The sequence below is a fragment of the Lycorma delicatula genome, chromosome 7 (genome assembly GCF_047948215.1).
Source record: "Lycorma delicatula isolate Av1 chromosome 7, ASM4794821v1, whole genome shotgun sequence".
NCBI lineage: Eukaryota > Metazoa > Arthropoda > Insecta > Hemiptera > Fulgoridae > Lycorma > Lycorma delicatula.
Genome location: NC_134461.1, coordinates 131061122 through 131073529, shown reverse-complemented (window position 1 = coordinate 131073529; position 12408 = coordinate 131061122). Strand labels below are relative to the sequence as shown.

Below are 12408 nucleotides of genomic sequence, written 5' to 3'. Positions count from 1 at the left end.
TTTTGAAGATTACAATTAGAAGCAAACAGATGAGCTGTTTTTTCTTCATACTATGATCAGATACCCTTTGAACATATGCATATACACAGTATCAACAAAGTATTGCAATCCTTAAATAACTTCAGGGTTAAACTAAAGAATAAGAATAATGAAATAAGAAAAATTTAAAAATTGGAAAAATTAAATTTTGCAAATGCTCTTACCTTGAAATGACTATTTTTTGGAATGAATCCATTCCTAGTACCAGGGACTCTCATTTGGAATTACATTCTTTATGGAAAGGTTAGGTTTATCATAAATCATATTAAAGGACTTTGAAGAAAAAAAAATTATGTAAAGAATTTCAGGCTAGGGCAATGCTAATCATTATGGTGGGCATGTAATAATATTTTTCACAACTAGTTTCAAATGTGGCCTACAGAATACCCCAAGATATCTTGTACTGAAAAATGGACTGTTTTGAAATAGGATTAGAACTTTTCTTTTTTACTAGTGTTTCAGTGTTGAGTAATTATTAAAGAGGTATTGTAGACAACCTTTGAAACTAGCTGTAAAAGCATTAAATGGCTGCCGTTATAGTTAGGGTTGTTATATTCTGAAATTTTTTTTTCAATGCCCTTCAAAATGGTTCGATACAATCCTACCCTTTTTATTTAAAATCTTTCAGTCATCTCTGATCACTGGGGCTTGGAGTAGGGTGGACTCACAGCAAAAAATTGATTGTTTCAAAGTAGGAGCTTTGGGTAAATAAGACTTCATCGAGGAATTTCTTAAGATTATTAGATGTAGTGTAAAATTGAAAAAAATTTCTACTCATACTCCCCAAACCAAATTAAAAAGATCAATCTTATTAAAGTTTTCAGTTTTTCATCATATTAGAAGGGAGCTAATATTTTTTTTTTTCTATGCAATGTTCAATATTAGATGACTTCTATACAATTGGATAAAAGGGTAGGGTGGTAATTCTTTGGGCTCCATAATTTGATCAAACTGCAAATTGGAGCATGGTTTTGCAATTTTTTCCCCATCAAATTCATTTACATCATTGTTAAGCAAAATATTACAATTTTGCAAATATGTTGGGATAGAAGGTTGGGTTAAGGACAAAATTTGAAAGATTTTTGCAAACTTTTCTATTCTTTATTTTACAGGATGTAATAAAGACGTATTCTACAAAATTCATTATATTCAGCTTTTCTTTCTTTTTTTCTTTTTCCTGTTTAGCCTCCGGTAACTACGGTTTAGATAATACTTCAGAGGATGAATGAGGATGATATGTATGAGTGTGAATGAAGTGTAGTCTTGTACATTCTCAGTTCGACCATACCTGAGATGTGTGGTTAATTGAAACCCAACCACCAAAGAACACCGGTATCCACGATCTAGTATTCAAGTCCATGTAAAAATAGCTGGCTTTACTAGGACTTGAACGCTGGAACTCTCGACTTCCAAATCAGCTGATTTGGGAAGACGCGTTCACCACTAGACCAACCCAGTGGGTCATTACATTCAGCTGTTCTAGCTAAATACCACGCGTGGTTTACTATATGCACAGTAAGACTAACTTCTACACGCGTAGTTTGTTGATGTGCAGCAATTCATTATGCTTGTTTCTGCATGTGTGTTGGTGTAAAGGGGAATTAACGTTTGTGTAATATGAGACAATTTTCAGTCTTCTTCAATCAATCGCATGCATGTGTTTTGCCCAACTCTGTCATTGTAATGGTAAGTTTTGCTTACAAAAGTTTTTATCAATACTTATATATTATTACTAAAATGCATACATAACCTTTTTAATAACAATGTATCTGAGAAATAAAATTACTTTTATTAAAACTCAAATGAACCTCTTGTCATGATCTCTACATTTAGAATAGTATAGAGTACAGGTATTTTTATAAAGTATAGGTAAAACAGATTTTTATCATACTTTATCTTCTAACTAAGAATCACACAAATCTGAAAATTTTCAAACTTCTTGGCTTTATAGTTTTGATAATAGCGATACGGTATTTGCTGCAAATTCATCACATGTTAAAACTCAAGTAACAATGACAGATAGCCTAAGAATGACTAATTACTTTATTGAAAAATTATCTATAAAGCAACAAAAATAAAATTTAAACACTAACCAACTCATCTTGTCACTGGTAAAGGATGTAATGTTCTTGATGAAAACATCAGGCTGGGTTTAACCTGAAAGATAAAAAAAATTTAAATCCTACAGTTAATTAATAAAATTAAATTACTTTATCAGTAATTTTATGAGTTAAAACCAATAATCCAACTTTACAATATTTAATTTTACATCGAATTTTCAATAGGAAAACCAAGCATAAAATTTCAAAATTTACCAATTTTATGACAAAAACCAGAAACACTGACAATAATTAATAAATGTATAATAAAAATAAAACAAAATCATAGTAAAAATTAATTACACAACATAACAAGAGAAATTCTTCTTTTACAATTTATATTTTAAGAGTAAAAGCAATTTTTCGGTCATAAACTGGGCACAAATAATTAAATTAAACATTAAAAATAATGACATATTATTTGCTTGCAGTTTAAAATTACATAGTTGAATTAATAAATTATAAATGTATAATGATCCAACTGTAAAATATTTCTTAAAAGCGATGGTAATTTACAAAACTACAAGGGCAATCTGCTACTAGCTAGTTACAAAACTATTACTCTTAAATGACTTAAAAGTAATAATTATAATTAATGTTTAGCAACAAGTTTTCTTATAAACAATGTTACAGGTTGAAACAATTTAAAAATAACCAACACTACCTTATTAATATTAAAATAAAAGTGAATCTATTATTGTGTAACATCACTAAAGCAAACTGATAAATCATCTAAAATAATAAAACAAGAAAATTATTAAACACAAAAATTATGGTTTGTATTTCTGATACTGCACATCCAAAACTACACACGCTAAAAAAATAAAAAATATAGCAGCACTATGTAAGTACAACAATAACGAGCTACTCTGTATTGCTGATTTAATTGTTGGCTCTAAACTTCTTGCTTTTAACGGGGTTTCCCCACACAGGTTCAATCTAGTACATTTTTTTTTTTAAATTCAACATTCGTGGAACAACATAACCTCAAAATTTCAGTAAAATCTTCAGTTTTAAATTCATTTCCAGAAAAAAATAAGGCATTAATGAAGTACTGCTTTCTAAAAATATAAATAATCTACCTTGCTAAGTATATGAAAGCTTGGCGAAAATCAAATACAGCAGAAAACAACCAACAGAGGCCTTCCACATGACAAAAAGGCCATTTTGAATAGAACACTTAGAAAAGATAAACAAATAATTCCAGGTTAAAAAACATAACAAAACAAAAATTTTTTCCAAACTATACTTGTAATCTGTTCAACTAGTGAACAATAAGCAACCCAACGGATTGGTCTAGTGCTGACCGCGTCTTCCCAAATCAACTGATTTGGAAGTCGAGAATTCCAGCGTCAAGACCTACTAGTCAGTTATTGTTACACGGATTTGAATACTAGATCGTGGATACTGGTGTTCTTTGGTGGTTGGGTTTCAATTAACCACATATCTCAGGAATGATCGAACTGAGAACGTACAAGACCACACTCATACATTTCATCCTCTGAAGTATTATCTGAACGATAATTACTAGAGGCTAAACAGGAAAAAGAAAGAAAGTGAACTATAAGCCACACTCCCACCACCCCTCCACTCACTAATGAAGTGAGGATGATATGTAAATGAGCTGTAGCCTTGTACTGACTCAGGCCAACCACTCCTGAGACGCGTGGTTAATTGAACCCCAAATACCAACGTACACTGGTATCCACTGTCTAGTATTCAAATCCATATAAAAGCAAATGTTTACTGTGATATGAACCTCAGATTATTCGACTGCGAAAATCAGCTGTCAGCTGATTTGCGAAGATGAGTTAACCACTAGACCATCCCAATAAACTTTAAATTATTTTAAACGAAAAGTTTTAACAACGAAGAGATACAGTTTTCGTAATTGTTAAGGTAAACAGAATTTTATCGTTTATCTGGGATTAATTATTTATTTTAATAGCCATAATAATACATAATGTCTTAAATTTAAAAAAAAAAATTATAAATATTAGATGATTTTAAGTATACAATTGTTGAGGGAAATATGAGTTGTTGAAATTAATTACAGTAAAATGATTGTTGTACTTCATTATTTTTATACGAATATTATTATTTAATGAGGCGTAATGAATTTTTTATGTTTCTATAAAACTAGCCTATATATATATATATATATATATACGCAGGCTCTTTATTATATTGAAACATACACATTTACTTACAAGGATGTTGTCATGTCATATAAGTATTCATTAAAGCATTAAGTTGAATTATTCATTCTAGGCACGGTAGTGCAACTCTGTTATAGTAAAACAGAATAAGTGATAAATCATCAGTTCAATAAACTCAATTCAGTAACTAACTGAAGTATAAGCTGTCGCTATCAAATAACATAATGCTATATATTGAAAATTTTCAACATGTTTTAGGGAAGATGAGTTATCTGGCACAACTATTTCCACGTTTTCAGAAAAACCATTTATAAAAAAATGTATCTTTTATATTTTTTTAACGAATTCATTAAAGCATTTAGTTTCTCACTAATATAAAAGCTTACTTTTAAATCAGAGGACCTGTAAACAGACGGTTAAGATCATACTTTAACTAACGATTAAATATTCATATTTTGTTAAAAGAATTCAGAAAAAGGCAGGTTCTTATTACAGAAGTAGAAACCACAGTGCCCCAGCATGAGATGTCCACATTTCCCTTGCTGCCTTAACATTTATAGGTCAAAATATGAGATAATAATAAAATATGAGATATATAATGAGACCATTATTTTTATTTTCACAGATGATACTAAATTATTTAATAGGAATAGTCCTATTACTAACTGAGCTAATAAAAATAGTAGTAATGTGTTTTTAAATGTTTGTTAATCAATTCTGCTTGTGATTTTAAGAGCCTTTACATATACTCAAATAATTGTAAAAAAAGCCAGCCTCCTCGGTTCAAGTGATAGCATATAGGCTTTTCATTCAGAGATCCCGGGTTTGAATCTTGGTCAGCCATGGCACTTTTACATGCTACAAAATTACTATTTCATCTCATCCTCTGAAACAATACCTAACAACGGTCCCAAGAGGCTAAATATATATATATATGTTTTTTTTTGTTTGTTATATCTATGTATTTCAAACTATATTTATCTTTATTTATAAATATTAGTATTTGTATTGTAACAAAACTATCTATAATAAATGTAACTGGAATGTGTAAATAAAACCTATAAATACAAAATTAATCTATCTTATTTTCTGAAGACTGAATGTAGAACTTTTGGATCAGTTTATTTTTCTAACTGCAATACTGAATTTCTTACATATTATTTTCCATTAATACATAAATTAAATTTTGTAATAAACTTCCTAAATGCACAAAAAAATTGTATTTAATCGCTTGATTTAAACACATTAAAATCTTTTTCTGCGTTCATAGTATGAATCATATATATCAGTATTAAGAAAATTAAAAATGTTAACATGGATATAAGTTTACGTTTATGAATATGCAAACTTTGTTAAAAAGAATAGTCATTTTTTCTTAAACAATATCCACCTCCACCAAACCAGTCAGTAGAATTGTTTTTGTGTGGCTCAGTATATTACGCGGGCTTGTTATACTTCAATTGGTGGTTTTAAAAAATTATCAAATCATATAAAACATTTTCTATCGCTTTATGAAAATACAGTTAAATGATTTTCTAAATATCATTCTGTCATTGAATTTTTAAATAATAAAAAAGACACGAATAATTACAAAAAGACATGAATTATGCGCTCAAATAACTTTCATTAACACCTGAATTGCGATCTATTTTGTAGTTATTTTCTATTTTCATATGTTTACCTTAACATTATTTCACGTGTTTAAGTTTCAAATAATGTAAACACGCGAAATAATGTTTAATCACATTTATTTTTTATTTCATAATTAGTTGTGTATTTTGTGGTGCTTCTCTGATCAAAGTTTTACCCCAGCGTTCCTTGATCCACCCCGACTAATGCTAAAATAGTTCCTTTTTTGTCCGCAACATAGCAAACTATCCATTCATGATGTGATCCTATATAATGTCTTATTGTGTATCGATCAGAATAAAAGATTTAATTATTCCTAACGTCCTTTTTTATCTTTTTTGATCTATAAATTAAAAATTTAATATTTACAACTAAATAAAATGTTTCGTCGATAATCGTTTAGTTAGCTCAAACAATTAAGGCTTTTTAGTCTGCAGTAAAAGAATATCGGATTCTAAAAAAAATTTACGATGAAAATTGAAGTAAGGGATGTAATCAAATCAGAAAAGCCTGGAAATTTAATTAATATTTCATACAACTCGCAGATTGAAAATATCCCTTAAACTAAATCTTTATTCATCTTTATTGTAAAATTATAATCTATAAGATACAGAATCCCAGATGTAGAGCAACTTTGTAATAGTCGTACATTTTCTACTACAAATACTCTAATTTCTACTGGGAAAGAACACTATTTTCGGAGATGATTCTAGAATTAAAAAGAACAAAACAAAAGTAATTATAAATAGACTGCATTTTTTTTTTTTAGTTATGGCTGTTGAAAGATTTCAGCATATTTTTGTTTTATAGGTAATGCAACACAGTACTAAAATATTTTATTTTTATGTTACTTGGCCTGAAAATTATTAAAAAAGAGCGGTTACCATTACCGTTCTACTTTTGAGAAATAATGTACGTTAGTTTTTTAAAAAATGAATTTTTGGTACTTACATGGCAAAATAAAGTATTACAGATTGAATTTTTTGTGCCATCAATAAATCCAAACTTTCAAAACTTCGACGAATCGGTACCTGGTGCGTTAAGCCTCGCGGCTACACCAGTTTGCCGATCGTACAAGCGAAATTTTCCTACGTGTTGTGAAATTACATTACTTCAGTAATTGCCGACCGTTATCGCCCCACCCGCGCGAATTAAATACGGTATGAGCGCGCGCTTTAGTTACATCCCAACCCCGTAGGGGAAGACACCCGCCTAGTGACGTTCCGGTCGCCACACCACCCCTCCCGTTCCTAGCCCTGTTGGGCTTTAACGGGAGTCGTCTATCGCCCTCTGACATTTTACATCTCATAGTAATAAGCCTGGCCTCGTCGGGATGCCACCGATACAAATGCCTCGGTAGACATTTGCATCGGTGATTTTTTAACTCGGCTTTTGCCTTCGCTATAGGCCTCGTCTGGACATCTCGAGTGTCCTACATCGTATCTCTCTGAACTAGCTAACCGAGTTCGCGGAAGCGCGAACCCCGCGCCTGGTTCTACTTATTATGAGCCAATTACGTGAATGTCTCGTAAATCGAGGCAAAATAAACACAACATACCACCAAAGATGTTGATCGCAACAACGAAATTTAGTCCTAGTTTCCCTTACTGAACTCAACTTTAGTTCAAACCCCAGACTTAGGTTAAATTAAATTACGGATTCCGGTCTGGTCCACTAGGGAGAGGCGGACAGACCTCCTACTGCCACTCGGCTCCATCGCAGAGTCCCGCGTGACATTCATCTCATAAACCATCGTCGAGATGCCGCTACACCTCACGGCTACACGGTATTCCGCCCATCGGCAGTGCAGTCGCCGTTCCGCCGACAGCTTTTACAATTATAATACCTCTTGTCTAACTAACCGTGGCTCGCTGCCAAAGCGCCTACCTTCGGCCAATCAAACTGTCCATGCGGACCCTAGCCACCCAGGTTCCTACTCTACTAGATACCTTCGGCCGTTCTGCGCAGGGCGAGGAATCGAAGGAAGCCAGCAACAATTGCCCGGTCTCTGCGAGTTCTCCAGTCGACTCGCAGATCAAAGATCGCGCTTTAGTTACAGTCGATGAATCAAATAAACGAAAAATATTATTTAAGTAAAACAATAAATACTTTCAATTAAGTTGTGTGTAAGCCGTGCATCAGAAACAACCCACAGTTGTAGGACTTTCCCGGAACGCGGCTTTAGCCGTGTGACGGGAAAGTCCTACAACTATGTTGTCAAGTTTTTTATTTACAAATATTACTTCATTCGCGATGCAATGTGTAAAAATAACAACAAATTTTTCTCGGCATATCAACAATCGTACTAGTATTTTTTGAATTTGTAAAAACGATCTATTATTCCTTAACCTTACTAAAAGGTACGCTTATTATATTATATGACGTTAAGGGTCGTAATTCAGGTTAAAGTATAAACAGTAATTCGGGTTATTAAAGCGAAGGGATATTAAGTTCATAGACGTATTATTATAATGGAAGCGAGCGGCAGTCTGCAGTAGGTTAAAAGGTAACGGGTATAAGAAGGACGATAACGGTGAAGGGGAAGGAAAGGGCGAGAAAGGTCGCGAAACAGAAAAATGATGAAGGCGTTTTAAGAGATAGAATGCTTAACGAGGTAATATTATTGTTAACCGTGTATACAGAAGGAACGCGAGAGAACAAGGAATAAAAAGAGAGGGTAAAGGGTGTTTGTAACGACGAGACACTGTACAGACGGTAAAAGAGGACGGTGGCGCCCAGAAAATTGTGTGACACCGACTTGAATTAATCTTTATAAATTTTCACAATAAGGGGAAATTAACAGCTCTATATGTTATCGTACGGTTTCGAGCCTTTCTAGCTTAAAACGATCGATTCCACCTACTCCTTTTTAACTTTCAAATAACAACCGGAATTCGACGAATCTTTAAAATTAATGATGAAAGGTTAAATCTGATATCCGAGCAAAACATTTCGGAAAACGATAAAATAACATACGCAGTAAATAAAGAAAACAAAAGTGATTTATACGTACAAATCGTTCGAAAATAAGTTATTTCGTTCCAGAAATTTTTATTTAAGACCGGCACAAAACATTTTTTAATAATATTTTCTTTAAAAAAAAGAGTCTATTATTAAATCTGCTAGCGTTTATCCTTAAAAAATTACATTACTAGAATTGGGGCGTCATTTTTTTTCTTTTTTTAATGCGGTTATACTAAGATTACCTGTAAGCTATAGTCGGACATCGTTATTATTCGGTTTCAGGTCGATCGATACTGAAATCAATCGCTACTAATGTTAACCGCTTAAATAAATAAATCTTTTCATTCTGATCGATACTTAATAATATACTACATACGAGTAAGTCGCGTCAAGAATAGAGACATGCTAATACACAAATAAAAGAACAACTAACTGTTCCTGCATTTGCCTGGATGGATTGAGGCTAATCGTGGTAAACCTTGATTTCTGCAGGATCACAAAATACACAATTAATTGAAAAATAAAAAAATAAATATTATCATAGTCCGTATTAATTATTTAAACATAAAAACATGAAGATACTAAATATAAAAATTAAATACTATTACAAAAAAAAAGACCGTTAATGTAAACTATTTAAGTATATATATAAACTTCACCGCACGGTAAATATATACATATACTGTGAGGTGCGGTATATACGGAATCACTTTGGTGCGAGCTACGGAATCAGTCGTGACTCGTACTCAGAAATGAGTCGATGCTGAAGGCCATCGTTTTGAGCATTCAGTTTGAACGGAAAGTACATTATTTTTCAAATCGGACTGTAGCCTTAAATATAATTTGTAGGTAGGAAAATAAATTTTCTATGACGGTTCAAAGTGTGTATAGATTTTTTGTATCACTATATATATATATATATATATATATATGTATGTATGTATATGTATTAACATAATATATATTTTATAAAGATAACAAACTTAACAGTTATTAAGGACATAGAAGCATTAATAAACTTTTAATTTTATTAAGGATACTTAATAAATATTAACGTTTTATTTCATAACTAACAAAAGCAATTAGATATCATAAAAGAATTCATAATGTTATGAAACACCCAGTAATTTTGTTTTACGGACTACAGAAATACTATCGTATCATTAATGGTAATTCTACCCACGCGATCATCAGCAATGTTACATCTACATGAGAAACATATTAACGGTTTTATCCGTATTTAAAGTTAGACGTTTACAATCCATCCAGTGAACGTTTTTTTGAAACGCTAACGTACGATTTTCAAGCCCTTTCAAATAATTATATTCAGATGTAGATACAGTCGTGTCGTCTGAGATGGTAACGATGAACGGTTCAATATTTGAGGTACATCATTAATAAAACAAGGGATGATGACACTTCCCTGTAGCAAATTAAGTTTATTTGCCGAACTTCTTTTTCTACCTCCATTTTCCACAGTTCATAAAAAAATAATAATACTGTTTCATCTTGACGTCGGTAAGACTGTTGAATTTTTATCGGATGCTTTTTAGCTGTAAATGCCACAAAATCGATTATTTTAAATCATCTGACAGATTAAAAATAAAAAAAATGTGCTGATATATAAATTTTAGGGGCTTGAGTATTTAATGACGCTTTCATTCGTTTTCAAAATAAACATGATTTTTATTAAGGCTATGATTTATTTAATCTTTTAAATTATAAAAAAATACTGAGCGATACAAGTGTTAGGTTCTCTAAGTAGACCTACCTAAATTATACGTACAGGGAGATATTTCATTTACATCGGGAAAAATATTATTTTCAAGAAAGTATATAAAACGAAACGAAATACGGTAACGTTTACTTTCACGGATGTTACATTCCTTCGGTTTCTGTCGTTGACTGAGAAATTTACAAGCGTACTAGGTTTTTTCCGTCGTTTAGCGATTTCCCGTGAATTTAACCGATTTACTGATATAGGCATTTCAATTGGTCCTACCGAACCAGACAACAGAAAACTTGTTTTCGTGTAACTCGACATAATACTTCGGCTTACGAGAAAGGTTTCGAAGCCAGTTACGCTTCCGTTGCCATTTTTAATAAATTACTGAACCGTTTAAAAACTTTTCCCACCGATTTATTAAATATACGATTAACCGATTTTATTTTACACAAATAATGTTATCTTTCTGATGAATTTTTTAATATTAAAGTTTTTAAAAAAAAAAACTGAATTTTCTACACCCAGTTCAATGTGTACATAAATATTTACTGAAACAATTTTCATTAACGTTTTCCGGAACTTGAATGCTTTTTTATATTTATTACCTTCGTGAAAATAATCTGTTTTCTATTTTATAATTAAGTGTTTTGCGGTAACCTTCTGATCAAGGTTTTACCACGGTTTCCCTTAATCTATCCAGGCCAGCTTTTTTTTACGTGTGAAAAGCATATATCTACCCTTTCATGCCGTAATCTATGTAATGTATACGTACTGATCAGAATAAAAAAAATAATTTATATAAGCCTTATTTTTAATTACGACAGATAGATGGAGTCCTGTAAAAGGTTTGTGACCCGTATTGAAATTCAAATTCAGACATTGTGATACGACGTACAATCGCAGGGCGATTGCGGTCTTGCGATTTTTCCTATGAATAATTATAGTTTTTTTATCGCTACTTGTCCTTGATAAAGTGAAAAATGTATTGAATTAAAAACGTATTTGATGTTAATAAAAATAAAAAAATATTATCAATTATTTTTTAATGAGTTGTATGGAATTAGTAGGTGGAGGAGGATGACATTTTGAGTAATGTCAGTAATCCGTTTTGGTATAACAATATATTTATATATAAATTTCGAGTAATTTTTTTATTATTTCCATTTTCATTGTGTTGGGGGAAATTAACTTATGTACGACCACATCTAAATGTTTTTCAACCTGATAACGCTCATATTAATTAATTAAATGTTAAATTACATTTTTAATTACGTTATGTAATCACTAAATTAAACCGTTGTTATTACAGCATAATCGTTTTATGACTACAGTAATATATATTATTAGTATTCTAAATTAAAATCGATATGTTTTTTTCATAATAATTGATTACAAATAATGAATTATTATTGTCAAAATAATGAAGTTTTTAAATACATTACAAAACATACCGTATTTATTCGAGTACCCCCCGCCTCCGAATAAGCCCGCACCACGATTTTCCGGACCGAAAATCTAAAAAACAATCGAGTATATACCGGTATTTTAAAGTGCAACAGATATGATAAAAAAATACGAAAATATTCAAAAAGTAAAGCGTTTAATTCGTTCATTTAAATTACAATATTAATATTACATTAATAATTAATTACCGTTAGTTCAGAATCAGCGGGCCAGTAAAACGAAAAGAAAGTATCATGTTGAAAAGAATCATTTCAATACGCTTTTTAATATGGGATTTTATTTTTAATTAATCACTGTCACTGTCAATGTTTGTAGAAGAGTTACCGGT

At 31.3% G+C, this 12408-nt stretch overlaps 1 protein-coding gene across 1 annotated transcript in view; it reads right to left on the bottom strand.

The window, feature by feature from the left end:
- The window catches only part of disp (RND transporter family member dispatched), a 127312-nt gene that overhangs the window by 80928 nt on the left and 33976 nt on the right, over positions 1-12408 (bottom strand). The window contains exon 2 of the mRNA XM_075371606.1: positions 2133-2196. Coding sequence (XP_075227721.1) covers positions 2133-2140 — 8 coding nt within the window. The 5' untranslated portion in view covers positions 2141-2196. The remainder of the gene's footprint in view (positions 1-2132; positions 2197-12408) is intronic.